At 34.3% G+C, this 24793-nt stretch overlaps 1 protein-coding gene across 6 annotated transcripts in view; it reads right to left on the bottom strand.

Moving 5' to 3' along the window:
• Nucleotides 1-24793, bottom strand: part of Vti1a (vesicle transport through interaction with t-SNAREs 1A) — a 343741-nt gene that overhangs the window by 272100 nt on the left and 46848 nt on the right. For all 6 annotated transcript variants that reach the window (XM_047551898.1, XM_047551899.1, XM_047551901.1 and 3 more), the window contains exon 4: nucleotides 1256-1333. In XM_047551898.1, coding sequence (XP_047407854.1) covers nucleotides 1256-1333 — 78 coding nt within the window. The remainder of the gene's footprint in view (nucleotides 1-1255; nucleotides 1334-24793) is intronic.

Raw genomic sequence — 24793 nt, 5'->3', positions numbered from 1 at the left:
TGTGTTTACATGTCTGAACTCAAGATGATACATCCAAATAGTGGAGGAGCCGAGAACTTCCCCAAAACAAACATCATCAGTTCAGTGATTCTTCTGTTTTTCTGGTTGGGTGTGGCCGGGGGGGGGGGGGGGCGAGTGAGGGGCTTCCTTATAAAGCAACATCCCTGTTTGCAATATTAACATTACAGTAGATAGGAATATAGTATCAGCATATATGGTAATATTGTATGAGCAAATACAATCTATTTGAAATGGTGAACACAGTTGTGTATTGACATGTTGTTTAACTATCATATTAAAATTTTGGTTTCTCCAGTGAATGATTTGTGTTCAGTTTTATTTAGGCAGAGTCGAGAGCTTTAGAATACTTGCCAAAGTAACATTAATAAGCACATTCAAGTCTCGCTTGTGAAGTTTCCTGTCATCATTCAGTCTCTAAATCATCTTTACATTCTTTGAATCATCTCTACACTCAAGTTTTGAAACATTTTTAAAAAGTCATATATTATCGATATAAAATTATGAAGTCTGCAGTATTAACTCAAAGAAAGAAGTAGAACATTAATTAGACTCATGACACTAGAATGTGATCCAATGAGAACTGACAGCCAAGTTGCAAGGCCCTTTTAAGAAGAAACTATCTTACTTTTTGCCTACGCAGATCTTAAATTGCAAAAAAGACTTATCCTATTATTATTATTATTATTACTACGATTTGACAGAAGCAAGATAATATTACCATTATCTGGGTATCCAAGTTGGCACTGGTACTTAGAATTTGCATTTTGGTGAATGTATTTTTAAGAAGCTACACAATAGGAGACTGAGCTGCGCTGTTGAATTTTGAAAGCTTACTTTCATTTGTTTTGCTGCAAGTGTTGATTTAATTATACTGCATTATTATCAAAGCTGTATTATGTACTTTTTTATTCCTTTTACATGTGTTTGAGGTGAAGACCTTGGCTTTGTCTGCAAACAGTGTGTTTCAAGTTATTCCTTAAGTACTAAATAATAAAGAAAAGAGAAGAAAAGATTTTTTTAAAAGATAGCAGACAGTGATCACAAGGTAAAGGGTTAAATGTAAGATCTCCAAGAAACATTTTGAAGTTGATTAAGACTCCAGCTTTGCATTAAACAGTATCGCTTCCACATGAGTTGCTGCTAATACTGTTAAGGAGCAGCTTGAGAGCCCAGTGTGCCTGTGACCTCCTTCACCCTCCAGCCACCCACCGGGCCTTCCTGATTAGCATTCTACCTGGTTCTCTGAGGAATTCCCATCATCCCCTAGGAGCTCATTCCGTACTTCGTCACTGTAGGCGATCCGTGACCTTTTCTATAAAACAAAACAAAAAGGGAAAGAGCGAGATGAACGTTAGAAAGTAAAGGCTTCGAAGCATTATGGTATCAAGGCTGATCATCTCAAACCTCGAGAGCCCCCTAATGGAAACCTATTGGTGAAAATCTGCAAACCAAAGTTCCGTAAAGTTCCTGAACTTGAGCAGTTTAATGTAAATGAGAAGTTTTAAAAAATGTCAATAATGAAAGAAAACTGCATTGTGCACGTAGTCTATTAATATTCACAAATGGGTTAGAACTTGTATATTACTCTGTACATCAGCATTCAAATAAAACCACTAAACTGAAAGAAATGCAGCTAAATAGCTGAATATTTATAAACCTCAGATTGTAATTAAAAAAACAGTATACTGTAGCAGGAAATGGACTATACAATTTAGGGCTTTAAAAATTCTAATTCTAGGATAATAATTATATCTCCAGTTCTACTATGGAATGCCTGGACTAGCACATCTATATTTCTTTCATTACTGTGATGCTACTAACCAGAAAGAGAAGGAATTTAAAACCCATCCCCTATCCAAACAATAATTTAAATATTTCCAACTTCTCTATAAATTATGGCTTAAGTAAAAGGAGTGTGTGTGTGTGTGTGTGTGTGTGTGTGTGCATTATGTGTGTCTGTCTGGTAAAGCAGATTAAAAATTTTCAGTCCTAGTAAATAAAGGCTAGTAAGCTATGAGTCAACCTTTCACAATCCCAGTAATAAAGACAAGTGGGTTGAGTCAATGTTTCACACACTGAAACTTTGTTTTACAAGAGATCTACCCTCACTTGTAAAGTTGGAGGAACGTCAGCAAGCAATTAATGAATTATCTAAATGGATACACAATTTGGAAAAGCTAAAGGACTCTGAAAATTAGTTGTGAAACTATATGTGGTCCTCAGGTCCTGGAGCACCTTCACTATTTCAGACCCAAATTCAGATTTACAAGTTATTTTGTAAGCTTTCTGCTTCTGAGCTAAGCAAAAATGGTCAACTGAAAAATAGAGTCATCTCTTTCTCACTTGAGTCTACACTGCGGGACATAAATTTCTTACCTGTTCAACTGTGATCTGAAAAAGTATTGTAGTTTAAAAGGACTATCAACAATCCATGAGCAGAAGTCAACAGTAAGATTTCAATTACATTTTTAAATTAACATGGCTTGGCCACATAGAGATCATAACACTGTAGACATGAAATCATATCATGTTGGAATTTAAAAGGAACTTAGACAAGAACAACCAGAGGATTTTTTCTCAATTGTTCCAAGAATGGCACTTGAGAGAGAATTTAGTTTATTACATACCATTGAAGACTGGGGGCTTACAGTTCTAGCAGAGCCCAGTTAAAAAAGGCTTAATGAAGTATAAATAAAAGAAAAAAATCTACAACCCCCATTTTTAGGGGAAAAAGTTTCATGGAATTCTAAAAATAGTTATAGTCAAACTGAGACTAGAATCTAGGGGGCCTGTTAAAAAAATCACCTCCTATTCCATTACCCTATGGAAAGACACAGAAAAAAACAGCAGACAAATTGCAAAACGTTGCAGTATCAAGCCCAGCACAAACATATACCTTTGCACACTCAAAAAATCTGTAAGGAGGTAAATAAAACTACCACAATGTTGTGGAGAGAAGGACAAATTAGAGAAGTTGCCATTAGCTGAGGTCTGTAAGTCATCTATATCAGTCTCCTGAAAATTTAGGAGTGCCCCAACTTATTCATCTATGAACAAATCCCCCTGACGTTTCATCACCACAAGTAGCATATTAACATTGCTTTTCTTACTGTATTTACTGAAACTACTATTAATTAGTTATTTCTATTGACTTCATGCAGAACTGCATTTTAAAATGCTAATTACAAGGATGATCTACTTCATGGCCTTAATACAACATTTAGACCAAGCCAAAGCTTTCTTTTGCCCATTTGGAGATCCCCACTATATAGTAGTTTCAAACTAGCTAAGCAAAAGTATTTTATGGCATTAAAGGAAATGAGAACCTTTAAACAGGCTGTGGTATCAGAGCTGCCTTTTTAATTATTCATTTCATCACTATGGGGGACTAAAACATTCCACAGTATGCAAGAATATCATATGGAGATTGTTTTTGTTTTTCCCTTTTTTCAACAAAATACCAACAAATTGGCATAGATTGTTCAATTACATTATATTCTTATTTTGATTTAGTATACTTCAAAAGAGGAAGAAAATTACAAATGTGTATCCCTAAATGTCTAATCTTTTGGTTAGATTGTACTGCAGAATGTACTGCTTTTGAAAACCAGCAATTAAGAGCATGCATGCTTAGCAAGAGGAGACCTAAGGATTATCTGCAGTTGAGGGGTGGTCCCTATCAATGTCATTCTTTACCACTGGGATGGTAAAAACTGGTCATTTGGATGGCTTTTCTGGATGTAATTAAGCAAATGATATGCTGAGTTTAACAAAGTGTTCTCTGACAGGATTGACTTTTCTTAAAGAAAGAAAATACAACTCATTTCAAATATCAGAAATAGTTACCCCCTTGGAAATGGCACAACAATGCTGAAACAGAACTCTTTTCACTTAAGTTTTGTCTTATAAAAATAAAATAAATCATGACTGTGTTATATTAGGAATCATATTTGAATGCCAACATCGGTTATATTCTCATAATTTCTTAAGGTTTAAAATTTTCAGTAAACAGATTGTATCAGCCATAATTTAGCCAGCAAGACCATCACTAAACTAATTGAAAACCAAATTTTAAAAAAAAGGCAAAAGTCCTCTGAATGACAGACTGCTTATTTTAGGCATAATTTTCCTTCAAAACATCAATACATTCTGCTACCTTTTATGGAATTTTAAAAAACCTCATGCTATACATCTAAGTATCTATATAACGCTTTAATTTAGAGGAATCAAAGTTAATGAAACTAAAATTTCTGCTGTATCTTGATAAACCTAACTAAAATATTTTTACTTTATTATCAACAATATAAAATCTGTACTTTAGCCAAATGCAAGCATGAGAATTTGAGCTGGAAATGTCACACATTCAGCTACAGTTTGAAGGAACCCAATTCATAATGCATTTTATAAATAGTTAATGACTTCTATACATAAGCTAACCAGGCAAATCAAGAAATTGTCAACATTTTTAGTCTTAGTTGTCAGTTCCCACTGTCTACTGGTGCTTTATATGTGGCTCTGGAGAAGACAGAAGCTCTGTGCAGTTTGTAATCTACTTCAGTTTCTGGTCTATACCATAAGGGTGGAAAAGCTTCAACTGCCAATATTTCTCTCTCTCTCTCTTCCTCTCTTTCTCTCTCTCTCTTTCTCTCTCTCTCTCTCTCACACACACACACACACACACACACACACACACAGGTGTGCACACACAAAGAGTGTTAAATACAAGAACATTACAGTTTTAGTTGTATGCTTATGTAAAGCTTATTCCTTCTGACTTATATAGTAAACTAAATACAGTTGGTCAGAAAATCTACAGAATGTATTTAGACAAAAATATAACAAATTAACCATTGTGACTTAACTCTAAGAAGTGAGATCCACAAAGTTTTAATGGCCATTTTAAACCCATGACAAAAGTGAGTCTGTGGTTATAAAAGCAAGAATTTCAGATTCAAAGAGATCCTCAGTTTTTCACTTCATATATGGATAGGACTTTTGCATACTGATTGGCTGGTTTTCTTAAAGCCAAGTTCAAATAGATACACTTGTTCAGGTCTGTCTGGAAATTTGGTTTGAAATAATCTATCTACTTGACCCAAGCCTTAACATTTCCCAACTGAGCTGAATGTGTTCATGGACAGGCACTGCTAAATTAGAGACAAAATGAATTAACTTAGCTTAAACTAATTAAAACCTGTGATCTGTGGTCCTGTCTCTTGTATGATTCTGTATGTGAAACAGGGTATACATAACCAGAATGAGGATTCTAAAGCCCACCATAAGCAAAAACATAACAATGAAGTTGGTTTATTACTAAAGCGTATATGAGAATTTAATTTCCATGGCGTGCACATGGCAAAGCAATTGCTTAAATTGCCTCACCTGGGAATTTAATACAATGTTATCATCAGACCAGCCACATTGTAAATAGATTTATAATGCTTTCCATGTGCTGTTCTCTGTTGCATATGAATTAAGTAATGATCTGGTATTACAATAAAATCAGCTAGTTCCCACACCTGGCAGACAGGATATTTCACTAAATTAATACCCATACAGCCACATCACAAGGCATGGGAGAGGAAAGCATCTCAGAGGCATTCGACTTGAGTTTTACCTGGGAAGTGAATACTCCCTGGCCATGTACAATGTCACTGCATTGAATGGGCTGCTCAAGACAATCTGTTTCTAACATCTGCATCACAGAATTAAGACTTTCTCATTCCCATTCAATTTTAGTCTAATTTCCTTCATTCAGGACTTCAATTGCTAATCAGCAGTCCGCAACATTCACAAACACCAAGAATGCCCTTTATTCTAATCTATGTGCTGCAGACAGCCAAATAATTGATACAAAGTGCAGTTTGGTTTTGGTAAGTAATGAAAGAACAGCTTGTCCTACTTCCTAATCAAATTGGTCTATCGAAGAAATGGTTAATAGATTTCTCCCTAGTTCTAAAACAAATTACACAGTCTGGCCAGACTTTTCCATTGCTTCTACCGTGTTTTTCAGTCCCCATATATTTAATAATGCCCAAGGTTACCAGGTGATACATCTATTAAAAACTGCTATGCTTTCATAGCCAAAGAATTTAACTGCTCCTGTTATAATTAACACTTTGGGATATCTACAGAATATGGTGAAATTATATTTATTAGCTAGCCATATAATTGCTGGCATTCATTTTTTACCTAATTTTATCTGGTTCTAATTAAATAATATCATAGTACCATGAGACCCAGATGGCATTTTCAAAATGTATCTATCATTGGCACCAAGTATTCCATTTTTAACCCCACTTCTATTTCTCCGTAGCCAGTTTTAGCTTTTTAGCCACACGTTTCACCGCACCAAGACTCAAAAAGGCTCACCAATTCAGGACAGGAAACTTACATTTTGGAGGAAAAAATAAAAAGGAATTTATGAATTCTTGCTCAACACAGTACTCTCTGTACTGTATAAAGTTCTAGCACAAGGAATTTAAGTCTAAACATATCATACTATATCATTTAAGTAAAGGCAAAGTGAAACTTTCAGGTAAATGTTAGATGCCTAAATATTGTTACAATGGAAAAACACAGGCACTGAATGAAAAGAACAGAACAGAGATAACATTTCAGTATGTGATTTTGGTCAAATTGAGATTTCTGAATATCAGTTTCCCTATCTCTAGAATAATGGTACTAATATTTATTTCTTAGGGCTGTTGTGAGAATTTAAATATTAAAAACAAATGGAAACATATCCTAAAACCTTGGCTGTTAATCTTACAAATCATGTTCATCTGAATATTAGTGGATCATATTGAAAAGGATGCAATAAACCAGTACACACATATATGGCTAAGAGTATAAATAGTGCATCCTTCTTAAAAAATGATTTGCCAACATATACCAAGAATAGCTTTAAAAAGTCCATGTTATTTAACCCAGTAATTCCGTGAAATTGTGTCTGTCCAATTCCTTGTTTTATGGTGCTGCAATTTTGGATGGTTTCCAATAATAAAAACTTTACTGCATTTTTTAATGTTATCAGAGAAAGTGAGTTCCAATCTGTTTCTTCTAAGTAATCATTCCACTAAACATGACTTGCTCTTACTCTAGGGACTGTTTAGAGTTAAAGGTCAAGTCCATTTGCTGGGAAGTGTACATGCCACATGTCGTCAATACTGTAACATTAATAAAAGGAAAGTATACTTTCTATCTATCATAAACTCCTGGCCAATGGACCATACCCAAGCCACTGGAGAGAAAATACTAACACACACTGCTGCTAAGCTACCACCAGAGTTGCAAAAGCAGGTTAACATGAGAACACCAAATAATCCATTGTTGTATGTAATACCAGAAAAAGAGATTTGAAATTTTAAAAAATGTCTTTTTATCATAAGCACTCTCATTTATTATTTTTGTTTGCACTTTCAAACATTTGGCATGTTTGAAATGGGCATTATGTTTTGGCTGTAAATAATGAGATAAATCATACCACGCTTCCTCTTAATTACTTTAAAATTTTAGTTATATGTCATATGTGAATATTTATAAGAATATGATAAGGTTATATATGTGTGGACATGCATAGGGACTCTCACAGACCCATATGCGATCCATATGGAAAAAGAACTCCATTTGTGTTACACAATGCTAGAACAGACTTTTATTTAGACTAGGAACTCTGACCACATTGCTGCTATATCATTTAATGATTTACAAAACAGAAAGCCCAGAAATCAGGTAACTGCACTTCTTCATTTCCTCTCCCAGCATTTCTAAATCTTAGCCTGAAGTTTAAGTTTAGCATTAGTGTTTCAAAACGCATCATAAGTTAGCTAGTATCATGGCCCCATTTGTCTGAATGTGCTTGTAGTTTATGACTTTTGACACTGCTATTGAACACAGTGTGGCTGTGTCTTAAGTCAATCAGTAATTAAGTTAGTTCATTCAGGAAATCAGCTCATGATAGAATGCCCAGATGGTATTGTTAGCATCTGGAATAGTAAAAGTATGCCGTGGAACAAATCTAATTCTTTAAAGTCTTATTGAATGTGAAATAAAATAACTCCATAGACTCTACTTAAAATAGTCAAAATGTTTACTATTTTGTTCGTTAATGACCTACAAATGTCCTACATACCTCCACTGGAAAAATAATACTCTGATGAATGAATGCTATGTAACAGATGCTTGATTTATATTTTTTAAAATTACTGAATCAGAGTATATCAATTAATATAATTAATTCACATAATTCTAGTTTCCCTATGAAATTGTCTAGTACTGGAAAATAAAAGTGATAATTAATTGAAAATCTGTCCATAGCCATAATTTCAAGAACAACTGATCCTGAGGACTCTGTAAATGACACTGAGGGCATCATCTAGATCAACGTACAAATTCACAGATGAAGGGTTCTAAACCAGATGAGTGATCTACCTGAGGCCACAGGGTGAGGAAAGACCTACAGAACAAGGACACAACCCCTTTTCCACTGTTGTGTTCTTTAGGTGACTCTACCACCAAAACAGCTGGAATGGCCCTACCTTCTATTCCACAGAGCCAAGGTTGGCTGTGCCAATCACCGAGTTCTGTGAACTCATCAGCTACAAAGTTGAGTAGCTTGTTTTGTATTCTGATCATCCCCCTTCATAATAATAATAATGACAGCAACAGGAATAATAAGCCTTTACTTATACATTATTTGTCAACATCTGGAATACTGACTACAATATATTTTAGAGTTCAAGGATGACAAATGCTTAAGGTAAAATGTTTTATTTGATAGAATAAAACATCTGATTTCAGGGGTGAGTCATAACCACACCTATGGATGTTAGTTGTCAAGATTAATCTTCAAAGGTTGCACCATAAAGCAACAAAAATCTAACCACATGGCTCAGAGAAGAGCCACACAGGTTATTAAGAGGAGTTAAGAATCTCCTGCTTATGGGGCTGGGATTGTAGCTCAGTGGTAAAGTGCTTGCCTAGCACATGAGGCACTGAGTTCGATTCTCAGCACCACATATAAATAAATAAAAATAAAGGTCCATCAACAACTAAAATAAATAAATAAATAAAGGAATTTCCTTCTTACCCACTAGGTCTGCTGACTCTCCATATGGTTACTTAAAATTCTACACCAGTGCCAGTCATCTCATAGGCAAACAATTCTTATAGCTTTTTTTTTCCCTCAAGACTTACTTTTGGACCCATATTGTGACAGATTAAAGAAAATAAGTAATATACTATGCTACAGTGAGGTTTTAGTGTTTATAATTCAGAAATGAATGATGTCTTTTAATGCTTTATGGACACAGCCAGTAAAGCTGTGATGCTTAAGCAAGAGGAACAAACCATTTTAGCCCAAATTTTCTGTGAAAACATTTTGAAGGTTACTTCTATAACAGGGTGATCCAAAATGAAAATATAATAAAGTAAGTACAAATACTAATATCAGATTCATAAACATGTAAATAAACATGTTCTTCCTAAAAGATTCTCCATTTTGAATTGAAAAAAAAAATCCTGCCTACTTAGGGGCTTTGCTCTATCAATTAAATGTTTTCTTTTACATCTTCAACATTTCAGTCTCTATTTGTTCTTTCATTCAACTTTATAAACATTTCTAAGTGTACCCTAGCTTTGTATACTTAAAACATTATTTCCTAGCTAATGCCCAATCTCTTCATCCTGTACTTCTTAGCCAAGCTGCTGCTTCTTTTTAAAATAAGTTAATTAGTTTTTTGTTTATTTGTTTGTTTTGGGAACTGGGGCTTGAACCCAGGGGTGCTTTACCACTGAGCTACATTCCCTACCCTTTTGGTTTTTTGTTTTGAGACAGGATCACCCAAAATTGCCCAGGCTGACTTTGAACTTTTGATCCTCCAAGTTGCTGAAATTACAGTCGTGCAACACCCCACCCAGCTTAGCCACGCTTCTTGAACGAGTATTTTACATGCACTAACTCCACCTATCACGTCCCAGTCACTTGTCAACTTACTACAAGCTACATACTTTCCTACCGTTCTTCAGGTCGCCCCAGGATCATCAATGATTTCCTAGTCGTCAAAATCACCGGCTACACTTTTTTAAATAAACTTTTAATTTTGTGATAGTTACAGATTTATACAAAAGTTGCAATGCTAGTAAAGAGTTCTCATATAACCCACACCCAGTTTATCACAATTAGTGAATTAATCATTCATTATTGTACATTATTCTTAACTTAAGTCCATCCTTTTCTCAGCTCTCCTTAGTTTTTAACTAAGGTTCTTCTTCTGTTCCAGGATCCCATCTAACATTTTGCAATGTATTTAGTAGTCATGTCTCCTAAGGCTCCTCTTGGTTTATGATGGTTTTCTCAGACTTTCTTGCTTTTGGTGACCTTGACAATTTTGAGGAGCAGTGATTAGGCATTTTGTAGACTGTCCCTCAATTGGGATTTGTCTGATGTTTTTCTCATGACCAGACTGGAGTTCAACATTTTTCAGAAGAAGACCACAGAGGTGAAGAGTCATTTTCATCACATCCTATCAAGGTTACATATTATCACTGCTTACGCTGACCCTGATCACTTGGCTGAGGTGGTGTCTGTTGGATTTCTCCACTGTAAAGCTCTTTTCCTCTTCTGTACTATACTATGTGTGGTTCACATTTAAGACGTGGGGAGTTATGCTCCATCTCCTTGAGGGCAGAGAATCTACATAAATCATTTGATACTCTTTTGCATGTGACATTATCTACTGATCATTATTCAATTATTTATTTATATCACTATGGATTTATGGATATTGATTTTCTACTTTGGCTTTATAATCCAATACTATTTCATTAATTTGTTGCTTAAATTGTGCCAACTTTGACTCTAATGATCACATTTAGTCCTTTCCTTCAACCTATCTCTCCGTGTCATTTCACATTACTGCCCACTTTCAGGGTCACCCTCCTTTGGAATTCCTCCTATCCTCTGGTCTTACCTCACTCTCTTCATTGTAACTATTCTCTTAGTCTTCCCAGAAATGCTAGTATTCCCTAGGTCGCCATCCTTGGCCCTCTTGCTCACTTGAAAGATCTCATCTATTCCCATCATTCTAACGATCACTTAGAAGCTGGAACATTCTACCCACAAATCTAATTCCTACAGGCATCTTAGCCTAAAGGTATCTGAGACTTAACACAAACAACATAGGGTATTATCTTGCTTCTATTTAATATTCTTCCTCTGGCTTTCTCTAATTTGAAGGACAGTATTAGCACACACATGTTCTTCTTAGATAAAAACCTAAAATGTTATCCAACTCCCTCCTTTACCTCCCAAATTCAATCAATCAGCAGACTCTACCAATTAAACCCTTATTTTTCAGAATATCTACCTGGGCCCTTGGCCATATTTCTAAGATGTTTGTTACCTAATGCATTATTAGTCCTATTCTTTTCTCATAACTGTGGTCACCACATATTTGTCTTTTTTATGTATGAATTATACTTGGGAAGCACTTCTACAGAAAGACCAACATGTTTTAAGGCAGAGGAAAACCAACAGATATAAAGACTCAGCTCCTCATCTTGGGGAGAAAAGAAGACCCCTTCAGCACTATCTTCAGCAGAATATCAAAGCTACAAAACAATCATTGCCTAAAGATATAACTTATTTTAGAATAGGAATGTTAAAATAGAAAGCACATGCATTCAACAAAAGTCAGTATACTATGGGAAAATGCTAAGCAACAGAACTCTTATATGTCAATACCACATGTCTCTTTAATTTAAAATATAGGCATATCTCATATCAGCTATTTTATTGTTCTTGTAAGTTAGATATTTCTATTTTTTATTATGCAGAAGCTAAAAGACCACCATTTCAAACGAGATGATGTGCATGCATATTTCTTCTTTTCTGATCTGTGGACCTGAGGAATATGGATTACCTCTGTTATCTGCACGAAGAAGCTGTGCTACAAGCCTGGCATTCAGTTTGCTTTTATCTCTGAGACCCCAAATTGTACTGTTAGGCAACAGAGGGCACTTATCTAGATTGAACTGTCATACAAATAGATTTTTGTCAGCCATTCAATTTGTATCAGGGAACATGCCAACAAAAACAAAACCCAGCAATTTAAAACAACAAACCTATTCTCTACTGACAGGAACAAATTGCTGTATTTCAAATGAATAAGAATTACTATAGATCACATATCCTGTATGTGGGTGCTTCAGAAAGAAAAATACTCTTGGAACTAATACTGTCTAGTTTTCCTGGCAGTAGTGTAACACTGAGCAAGCACACAGGATGCTAAAAACTAATAAATACATAAGAGAAACAAAGACAAATAGGAGTTAAAAGTTACAAGAATAACGAGGCTATCTTATAAAGTTCCAAGTCAGAATTTGGTGGCTGTATAGAAAAAGTTACGTTGCGCTGTACTTTGAGTTTGCTCTCTGGCCCCTGGGGGCCTTCCAGCGAAGCAGGGAGTGTGTCTGCCCATAATGAGTAGTGACATCATTCTCCTTGGACCTGACTGACTCTGCCCATCTTCAACACTCAAAGAAAAACTTCAGTGAACTGACCTCACCAGAGCAACACAACATCGCAAACTATTTGAAGAAATATTCAGAGTAGGTCTATTCAAAGTTGATATTAATCTCAGACACTACCAATGTTGATAAATAAATAAAAATATGACAATAAAATTTTTTACAATTGAATATTAGTTTTCCCATCAGTATCTAAAATTATTTAATATCTTTTCCTTTATTAGTTTTGTTAAGTCACATCTTCATTCTGGATCTGATGTAGCTAATCCTACAGTCTTGGCTTACACTTATGCAATCATGAACTATTGCAAGGGAAATGAGCAAATAAATAAATTCAGTCCTGTGATTCCACATAAAGCTGAAACAGAAAATAAATAAACTCACGGGCCAGAAACTTCAATTGAACCCATGTCATTTTACTGGATAGAAATTGAGTTAGTTCAATTATTTAATTGAAAATATTTAGAATCTGAAAATGAGTTTTCTTCTATTAAAATTATTTAATGAGAATTTAGTACTTTGGAAAATCCTGTAATTACATCACATGGCAAAGCTCCGGCATCATGTGTTGTAGCAACAGCTACTTATGTCAAGACTTGAGGCTTCGTTACAGAATAGTCAACAAAAATACTCTATTACACAGGTATGGAAGACTCTTCCTAATGATAGGTACAATAGATGAGGACAAAAGCAAGGTCCAATGTAATGCTTCAAGTTACCTCTACATTTTGGTAAGTAATATAGCAAGGAGATGCTATTTTTATTTTGAAGGGAGTTATAAAATTACTTTAAAAACATGAAAAGATGCATGATTATGCAGTTTATATTTAAATGACTCAGAAGAAAATTATAAATATAGAAAGACTTACAGAGAAAGCATGACAGATGATAAAGCAAAATGTTAACCATAGGTAAATATATATTATGTCCTTTGTTCTATTCTTCAAATATTTCTGGAAGTTAGAATTATTTCCAAATATAATATTTAAAATATCCAAATATTTGTGGAAGAAAGGAACAGAAGTTCTGGCAAGCTAATTTTCAACAAGTAATTAATGTCTGAGATTAGGAGAACGTCAAACAAATCCTTGATTAGATAGATAATGTTAAGCAAAAATACAAGACAATTTTCTTTAAAATTCAGACAATTTACATTATTCATTTTCACCATATATTATGGTGTCTTCTTTTTTTCAATAAAAATATAGGACTTCAAAAAAATAAATAAAGGAACTGACTCAGAAAAAAATATGGGACTTCATTTAAACACCTATAAATTAGCAAAATAATTTTATTCTTTAGTACAACCCTTAGTATAGGTTTAAATTTATCCATGTCAGAGAAATTTAAAGTTATCAGTACAAAATAAAAAATAGGGCTGGGAATGTAGGTCAGTGAGAGTGCTGCCTAGCCCTGGTTTGATCCCTGGAACTTCAAAACAAACAAAAAAACAAAAAATCGAACAAACAAAAAAAGATTATGTAACATTTAAGTAATTGGCAATAAAACGCCATTGTTTTTCTTCATTTTATTTTATAATAAAAGAAGTGAGGACAGTGATTCTAAATTAGATTGCTTATCACATAGTAATACAGGATTTATTTATTTATTATTTTACAAAACTTCCTAGAGTAACCTAATATAAATCTCCCTGGAAAGAAGTAACACTAACCTAAGATCTTTACCATACTCAGAGAGATCACTCTCTAATGTTCAAGAAGGAATACACACTTTTGGGTAGTTAGACAGATGCCCACTCAACTCTGACTTGACTTGGCAACTAAGGCATTGCTGATCTGTCTAATTTTGACTGTGATAGCACTGGACAGGGACTGAATGTAATTCTGGTCTCTGAAAAGAACACAGCCAATTTTGGTGCTCTATAAATATTCAATAATAATAGGACCTCAGGGCTAGAAGGGACCTTGAGAGTCCTCTAGTTTGCCGTGCTCTTACATCATCCGACACTGAGTGCATCTTACAAAGACCTTGGAAAAGAGGTCCCTTAACTTCCACAAAGAAGCTTACCAACAATAACTGGTTACTGTCAGGAATTATTTCCCTAAACTGCACTTAAATCCACAGTACCGTAGTTACACATACAGTAGAGACCAACATACAGCTGCTGACCATACTTGGTATAATAGCTCTTCACAGACTTGAAGACACTTAACAGCTCTACAACTTTCCATTCAGGGAAAATGATCCCAGGACCTGCCTTCGTCTGTCTAATTTTCCAACCCTTTAATCATCTGAGGGGCACAGTCCAGAATTTTTTCTGAATTATCTTTGGGCATAGTAGTCCCAATTAGATGCAGAGATAGACAAAAGAGTCTTCCAGAATCTAACATGAACCAAAGTATACTCAATCTAACTCCTACTATGTAAACTTCAAGGACAGTCCTTTTTCTTTTTTATTTCTGCTCTGAATATGTTTCATATCATATATGCACATTAATATGTTTGGTGTGGGGGCAGGAATGAAGCCAGGGCCTCTTGCATGCTGGGTAACTGCTCTACCACTAAGCCACACCACCCCACACACACTTCACTTTTTAAAAATTTTATTTTGCTAAGTTGCACAGGCTAGCCCCCAACTCGTCACCCTTCTTCCTTGGTCGGTGCACTACTATACCTGGCTGATAGTTTTTGGTAAAATTTTACTAGCTTGATACTCTACTTTTATATAAAACATATAACATACAATAAAAATTCCAAGACGCATGAAAAGGAAAAAATAATAACACCTTATTGTACAGAAGAGAAGGAAGGACCATGTCAAACTAAAATTCAATATCCTGTGTATATATATCAATCAAAAATGATGGTGAAATACATAGAAGAAAGTTTTGGTCAGGTAAAAGCTGAGAGAATTCATCTCTGACATTAACTCCCTGAATGTTTAAAAAAGGGATCTTTAGATTGGACTCTAAGAGGAAAAAATATTAGGAAAATAGGTTTTTCCTAAGCATGTGCCATAAAGGCCACAGCATAGGAAGAAATCAAATGTAAGACAACAAAAGTAAAAAGGATGGGAGGCAGGTAAATGAAATTCTACTGGGTAAGGTCTTATACTGTCCGTGAAGCAAAACACAATTGTTTGAGAATTATAATAATAATAACCTAAAGACTTACACTGTAATCTCTACATGAACCACCACATGAAGAGTTATAACTAAAATGTTAATGAAGAAGACGGAACCAAATACTGAAATTTATGTGTTTTACCCAAAAGACAACAAGAAATAAGGAATAAAAGATCAAGCACACCACAGTGTATGCTCAGCTACATGGGGTTAGTGTGTCTGATAGAGCAATATTAAAAAAAAAAAAAAAAAAAAGTAAGAAAGAAAAAAAAGTGCCCACTGACACTACTATTAATTAACTTTTTACTGGAAATACTAGCAAACGTGTTGTAGAAAAAATTATAAGTATAAAATTGGAAAGAAAGAGGTAAAACCATCACTACTTATAAGACAACATATCTCAAAAATTCAAGAAAATAAACTGAACTACAAACAATACGGGAATTTAATGAGGTAGCATGCTACAAAATTAAAAACAAAAATCAATTCATATATACAAACAATAACCAGTTAGAAGATATGGTCAAAGAAAAGTCCCTATATAAGGTAAAAACATACAAGCTAAAATGACCAGGAATAAATTTATTTTATAATCTCAAGATGTAGAAAGTCTTTGAAATTATTATTCTAAATATAGATCTATAAAAGATTGATAAATTTTAACCATATTAAAATAAAATGTTTTGAAAAGCAAAATTTAGAATGAAGATAGAATAAATTTAATGTTTTATTAAGCCAAACCAAAGGGCAAATGATAAACTGAAAAACATTTGCAAATTCCTTCTTTAACAAGGGCTAATCTTCAAAACATATTTTTAAAAACCCTCTAGAAATTACTAAGGAAAAGGTAAACATTCAACCATCTGCACTCCCCCTGCAAAAAACCTAGCAAAGGAGAAAAAGAGTTCCTGAAGAAACATGAAAAGCCACCCCATTTCACTCATAAAAGTTAATAAAAACTACAATGAACTACCACTTTACTCCTGTCAGTCTGACCAACATCCAGACATATGATACTTCATTTTGTAAGTGATATTGTATAAGTAATCAATATTCCCATGCACTGACAAAGGTGGTATAAATTAATACAGCTCCAATAGGAGACCAACTATGAAAATATTGTCAATATTGCCATTGTATACATTCTTTGGAGAAATAAGTCTACTTCTTAAGATCTTTGTTAACATAAGAATTGACACAGTTAATCATTTTTAGCACCATGTACAACAGCAAAAGCTTATTTACATAAGATTAACTATATATATTTGGTAGATCCAAACAATGGGATACTTTTAAGCTATTAAAACAAAAGAATTAAGAAACTCTTCAGTATATATAGTATGTGCGGTCTTTGGTATGGTATGCCATTTTGTTGTTATTATGTAAAGGGGGGAGTATGTGTTTGTATTTGCTTGTATATATATAAAGAGAATCTAGAAAGGTAAACCATTAATAACAGTAGTTATCTGGGTTGGAGATTTGGGAGGAAGGTGAAATGGGGAACAGGGATAGGAAGCATGTAGAAGAGAGGACTTTCCCTATACATCTTTATAATCTTCATAATTATAATCATCTTCATTATACTAGCACCACCACTTTCAGAATCTTCTAGGTAAAAGTTTTCCAACATTGTAATGTAGAACATCAGGTTGTATTTTTAGGACAACATTTCAGCTCTTGCCTATGGATACTTTCCAGGACAGTTCAAATAATGGGAAGATACTAGGCATGAGGTTACCAAAGATTTCAAAACAGTGTGATCTTTTGGACTATGGACCAGTTTCTCAAGGGAAAAAGAAGTATTGGTTGGAATCCCATTTTGGCCCCTGTAAGAAGAAATAAGGAACCCAATCAATCTTTTCCATTCCTAGTTTCTGCAACCTATGATATCAAACTTACAGCATGAGTGAGATAAGTAATGGTAACTAGTGGCCCCAAGGACAATAACTAAAATATACTATTTCATATGAATAACAGCAAAAAATAAAACTCCCAAAATGGAGGAATTGAACAATAAGAGATGATTTCTATCATATATTCCATGGGAGTTAAACATTAATATAGTGGTTGTTCTCTTAAAAATCTCTCCCAGAGCCATTGTCTACTAATGGAAGAACACTTAGATAATGTATTTAAAGAAAGTATTTGCTCAATAAACATTTTAATTTTAGATCTCATTAATTATAAAATTAGCACCCTCTCAAATGGGAATCCTTTACCTTCTTACAAAAACCAATAGGCAACAAGAAAACTCAGGGATGAGAGAAAGTGTAACCAATTTAAGTGAAAAGCATATTCCAAACTGTCATAATAAACTCTGCTTTGTTTGTTCCTCAGGAACCAAGACAAACATATGGAAATCAGTTGACTGCAGGATATCAACACTAAAAATTAAATAATAAAATAGGAGCCAAGTTATTTATGTTGAAAGAAAAGAAGTAGGTTTAATCCTAAAGTACCATTACAAAAAAAAGGCACATGGAGTTATATCTGATTGGAATTTCTTGAAAAGGCCACAATCTCCCCACTCCAGAGGACGCTGTGGACGCCAGACTACAGGGACGAGAGTCAACGCTGATGAAGACAAGAGCATGCTGCTGGTCGCAAACAGGAGCTGGGGAGAACAGAGAGATGCACCCAAGTCCAGAGAACCGTTAGAAAAATAATTAAAAATACGCAACCTGATGTCAGTGGGTCAGCATGGCGTTCACACAGGAAATTCATCCCATAAAAATCTGCAGGCATGCTTCCAGCATACCACACTGAGGAGGTTCATTAACCACTTGATTCCTTTTTCTGTTTTTGGAGGGGTTGTTGAGTGGGAGGTACAGATATAACTGCAAATACTAACTCCTGAGTTTTCTAGGACAAGTAAAATAATTATATTCGATTTTTTTTAAAGAGCAAAGATTCTACAAAACATCTAGAATACATATTTTGCTAGTTAACTTCAAGGTTGACTAATTACATTATTTCTATTTGTAAAACAGTCCTGAGGACATAAGATCATAGAAACTGGAGGACATGAAAGTATAGATATTGAAGTAAATATCTACTTTAAAGGTTCTCACATACTAACTGTGCTCAACACTACTCTAAACTCCTGCATTTTTCCTTTCGAAAAAGAGCTAAATGTTTACTGCAGACATTATTCTGAAAACAAGATGCAGTAAGTACAAACTTGACGTACCACAAAATCAGGTATGGTCAAAGAAAGGAACTACCGTGGTTTGATCAGGTCAGGACTGAGAAGAGGACTGAGGTGGGGCACATTTTATCAAGCAGACGAGTAGTTAATCAAGGAAGAGATAAGGAAGAGACACAGCATTCCAGGAGAAGGAAACAGCATATACAAAATAATGAAGGCCTTAAATATGATGCCGAGCATTATAAACAGGGGTGCCCTGGCATATCTAGACAGAGGGTGAATGAAGAACTGCATCAGAAGATGGTAGGAACAAACCAACATGTTCTGGGGAGTCAAACGAACAAAGAGTGTGAAATAGCAAGTAGCTGTGGAGACCCACATAAAAATGCTCCACCGGGTGGGAAGCCACCACTCAGATGTCACTGTGTGACCCAAATCTCTCAGATCGCCTAAGAATTTCAGGAGAAACCTGAAATTTAGAGATTGATGTGTTCTCAATCTTTTAATGTTGGACACCAATTTCAATATATCAAAAACACTACCGGGCAAATGATATCATATCTTTTAGCTAGATTTGACTGACAGACTGAAATTACCAAAACTCCTTTGAATGGCTATGAGTAAAAACAGGAATTGATCTAATCAAATTTACATTTTTAGAACATTTCCTGTATACTCAAAGTGAACAATAGAGGGGAGGAGGACCAGACTGAAGACAAAAGTCTCAGGCTTGCTCTTACGGGTCAAGAAAGAGACCACGTGATCCTTATTTAAGAAAGCAATGGTGAAGAGAGTGGGGAGGAGATTGTGGGGCTAGACTGTATGGGACTTAAAGACCGTCAGAAGTGGGATAAAGACAAAGAAACAAGCATGGAGTGTCTCTGAGATTTCTCATGTGGTAACTGAGTATGAGTACAGATGCATTAACTAGCATAACCAACATGTGCACTGACCAACATAATTAATGCAAAAAGAGGAATCTATTTTAGAGAAAAGATAAGGTTCAATGAATTCAGGTTGAACATTGTATTTGAATGTCTGTAGGCCTAGCACACAGGCAATGGACAATTTTTGAAAAATGAGTACAGAGTACAAAACAAAAGTCTAGACTAGATACATGATTATAAAAGCATCAACATATAGGCATTAGTGGAAGCATGGCCACCAGTACAATCAACCAGAGAAAAGAGATGACAAATACCAAGAGGAAGGGAGAACAAGAGCATCCAGTGGAGACTGAGGAGAGAGCCAGAGAGAGAGAGCAGGGGAGTGTGGGGCCCAGGAATCAAGGCTGCACAGGAGAAAAAGAAGATGCAAACTGGAAGAGGACCTCAGAAACAGGGTCATGTGTGACTTTAGCAAAATGGTTTCAGAGGTATGCTATCCATCATAGTTGTAAGCCATACAATATAAAGAAGTTAAGACTCTTAATTTTTCTTATAGATATTTTTTAAAAAAACCACATCTCCCTTCCTCTAAATGTTGGAATATTTGTAGAGTACAGAGACTACATAAGGCACTTTCCTGGTTATTTCTTCATTTACTTTAAACCTTTGCTGACAGCTAGCAGATGAATGATGGATTATGCCATTCCTCCAGTCCCCGTTTTCTTTGGACAAAACTCTACTGGATAACATTTTGGTCTCTGGGGTAAAGACAGAAAAATTCAGGTAGAGACACTTAGGAAAGAAAACATTTATTAAAGTGACAGGTACCCGAATAGAGTATCCACCACTCAAAGCCTCAGCTTTACTAAGAAAATAGCTCATCTGAATATGCTAACCTTGGAAGTCACATGAACAACAAAATAAAACAAAAATAAAAACAAAAATGACCAAAACTCCAACTGTGTCCACTCAATCTTTATTTGTCTAGCCCCATATGAGTAAACTCAAAACCAGCCAATCAATAGTTGGGATGAGTATATCCCACAGGCTTTATTTGTTTTTTTCTGCCTGGTTTAAAAATAATTGCAAATTATAGTCATTTTGCTCTTCTAACTAGTCATACCATATTTTATATGAATGTATATATACATATTTTGTATATACAAAAATATACATATTTTATATATTTTTTTGGTTCAAAGAATTACAAAAACATTTAAAAACTCTAAAAGGAAATCAACTGGCATTGAGTTCAGGTAGAGGTGAGGAAGTTGGTTTCCTATGTGCTTGGATTCTATGAGTGAATCAAGTAAGAGGAAAGATACATTTTAAAACATAATAGGTCACCTTTTGTGATCTTTATAGGGCAAAACATCATTATTTACTAGAATTTTATAAATCATATAAATAATTGTACTTTGAACAATTAAATGGTGTCACTCAGTACACTGAATAATCAAAAGCAGATTGTGGGTTTACATCTGAGAAGTCTTAGGTCAGAGAAACTTTCTCTCTAAGGGAGTTTGGCCTAATTTAGATTATGCTGTATCCTGTAAATGAGCAAAAATTATTTAAAATTCAACCTAATCTGTGTCAGGAAAATAAAATAGCTAATATATTTTTTGATCTGACTACCTATCACGTATTATTCTAAGAGCTACAAATATGCATATATGTATACTAATTTACCCTGCACAGCAATCCTAAAAGGCAGATATTATTATTATTCCCATTTTATAGATGTGAAAATGGAGATGAAATAAATAACTTGCCCAATTCAAAAAGCTAAGTGTCAAAGCCAGGAACTTAAAATAATGCAAAGTTTCTAAAGTAACTCCCTTAACCTAGTCAATCTAATTGCATGTATTTAACCATTTCCCTTCTTCTTTTTTTTTTTAAAGTATTTTAGTTGTAGTTGGACACAATGTTTTATTTATTTGTTTATTTATTTTATGTGGTGCTGAAGAATTGAACCCAATGCCTCACACATGCTAGGCAAGAGCTCTACCACTAAGCCAAACTCTAGCCACAAGCATTTCCCTTCTTATATCTACCTTATATTTATATTTTCTTATATTTACCCCCTATTGCAGAAGCAAAAATAGTCAGCTTTTTTTTTTTATTTTTAAGGCAATTTGTGTTACATTACTCCAACTGACAGCTATATTGGCTAGAAATAAGAGGTGTAAAGAACTCTGCTAAAAACCACTTTTAAGTGGTCACGATCACATCTTCTCAATAGTATTCAACTTTGTTGAGATGTTCTCTTTTTTGAAATACTGCCTTCTGTAGAAATGATCTACCTCATTGTGATCTTCTTCCGAATTCACTTCATTCTCTACTTGAACTCTAATACTACACTTCTGATGAGCTTGGTCAAGAACCACTTTTCTTTCTCCCTCTTCCCTAAGTATTCTCACCTGTTTCTAAAGGTTTAAATATTATATGCTCATGTCAATCCTGATCTAACTCAATTTCTCCCCTGAACTCAAAATTGATAAATCCCACTGGCTATTTATCTCCACTTGGGTGTCTCATAGGTACTTAGAATTTAAAATATCCAAAAATCAATTACTGATCCTATAATCACTATTCCTCCACTAGACAAGCGACAAACAATAAAACCAACTTGCCTTGCCCTCAGTCTTCCCCAATTCAGTAATTGGTACCCTCTGTTTAAAAATCAGTTATTCAAGCTAGAAGCCTGATTCCTTCTTTTTTAAAATTTGTCCTACTTAGTTATACATGACAGTAGAATGCATTTATGCATTTTGATAAGTCATACCTAAATGGAGTATAATTTCTCATTTTTCTTGACTCCTCCTTGAAAAACATTCAAGATTGAACATCCCTCTCCAAAACAGACAAGAAAAATGAGGGAAAGAATTAAGAGTTACTGAATGCAGGGTGAGGTGCACAGTTGATTATTGTACTCTTGTTTCAAGTTTTCTATATTCTTGAATTTTTTCAAATAAGGAAGTATGAATAACTATTTTAATTAAAAAATAAAAAAGCCTTTGCTGAACTTTTCTCTGCAATGAAATGGACATTAGCACGTGGCTCTTGCTTTGACCCAATATTTCTAAAGTAAAAACACCAGGTTGAAGGGACAGGCCTCATCACTTCACCTAGAAAAACATACTTCCATCGGCTTGTGCATTTCCTACGCCCTGAAAGATTACTGGGACTTTAAGAGCACTTGACTTAGCATGGAGAAAACAAGCAAACAAAAAGCTTTGAGTCTTAGCTTCACAAGCCTATTTTCAAATTTTATTATAGTCCAGCAATATTAATCTGGAAAGTAATATGGAAAAGGGCCATGAGTTTAAATTTGAAAAGCAGATGGTAGAGGGAAACACTCATCTTAGAAAGGAAGGAAGATCTCAAATCAGTCATCTAAGCTTCCACTTTAATAAACTAGAAGAACAAACAGAATTAAAAGGCAATAAAGATCAGAGCAGGAATCAATAAAATAGAAAATAATGAGGAATTTCAAAAGAGATATAAGATTTTTTTAAAAATAAACTTTTAAAGAAAAAAAGAAGACGCAAAATTACCAAATCAGGAACTAAAGAGGGGATATTGCCAAGAAAACCTAAAGAAATTTAAAAAATTGCAAAGGAATATTATGGGGAATTTATTATCAACAAATTACAGAATTTAGATAAAGGGGACAAATCATTAGAAAGACATAACAGTTGATTCAAAAGGAAATAGAAATATAATAGACCAATAACAATCTGTTACCTACTTTTTAAAAATTTTTTTGGTGGAGCTGGGATTGAACCCAGGGCCCTGTGCATGTTAGGCAAGGGCTCTGCCACTAAACCACATCCCCCACTCACAATAACAAGTAGAGAAATTAAATTAGTAAAATGATCTTTTCACCAGACAACAACAAAAACAAATCCAGTCTCATATGGGTTCACTGTTGAACTTTATCACCATTTAGGGAAGAAATAAAAACTCTACACAAAGTCTTTTTAGAAAGTAGAGGAAGAAACAGCTCCCAACTTATTCTGAGAGACCTAATCATGCAAATGTAAGATACAGATTTGACAGAAAAGCTTCAGACCAATACTCCTGGTAAACCCCGATGTAAAAATCCTGAACACAATATTAGTAAACCAAACATAGTAACATGTAAAGGGGACTATATACTATAACACAATGGGACTTAATTTAGGAATATAAGGCTGGTTTAACATCTAAAAATCAATTAATGTAATATATCTCATGAACACAATAAGGAACAAAAACAACACGATCATAGTAATATAGAAATAACATTTGGTGAAAGTTAACACACATTTATAATATAATACAGACTCAAAACATGTCACAGATGACATCTTTTATGTAGAAAAATTCCAGAGAATCTACAAAAAAACCCAACTTGAATTATTAAATAAGTTCAGTAAAGTTCCAGGATATAAGATCAATGTACAAAATCAACTGTAGTCCTATGTAGTAACAATGAACAACCAAAAATAAAATTAAGAAAACTTTTGTTCGCAATAGCATCAACAAGAATAAAATATTTAAAAATAAATTTCACAATTGAAATGCAAAACCTATAAACTAAAAACTTTTCAGAAAACACTGCTCAGATAAATTAAAAAATGGATTGAAAAACTCAATATTGTTAAGATGGCAATTTCTCCCATAATCAATTTATACTGTTTCTATTTAATGGATTTCTATCAGAATCTCAGATTTTTTCACAGAAATTGATAAGATGATCTTGAGAGTTACATGGTAAACCTAAGAACCTAGAATTAACAAATGATTTTTGAAAAAGAACAAAGCTCAAGACTTACACTATGTGATTTCCAAACTTATTATAAGCTAAAGTAATCAAAATGTCATGATACTGGTGTAAAGATAGTGTTCAGATCACTGAAACAGAATCGATAATCCAGAAATCAAGTCTTATATTATTTCCATCATATTTTCTATAAAAGTGCCAAAGGAACTCACTCATTTGGGGAAAAGACAGTCTTTTCAACAAATGGTGCTGGAACAATTGGCTACCCATACATGATGATGATGATGATGATGAAGAAGATGATGATGATAATGGCGGCAGTAGCAGAAACAACAGATTCTTTACCTTATAC

Source organism: Sciurus carolinensis, chromosome 5 (genome assembly GCF_902686445.1).
Source record: "Sciurus carolinensis chromosome 5, mSciCar1.2, whole genome shotgun sequence".
NCBI lineage: Eukaryota > Metazoa > Chordata > Mammalia > Rodentia > Sciuridae > Sciurus > Sciurus carolinensis.
This window is presented reverse-complemented; position numbering and strand designations above follow the sequence as displayed.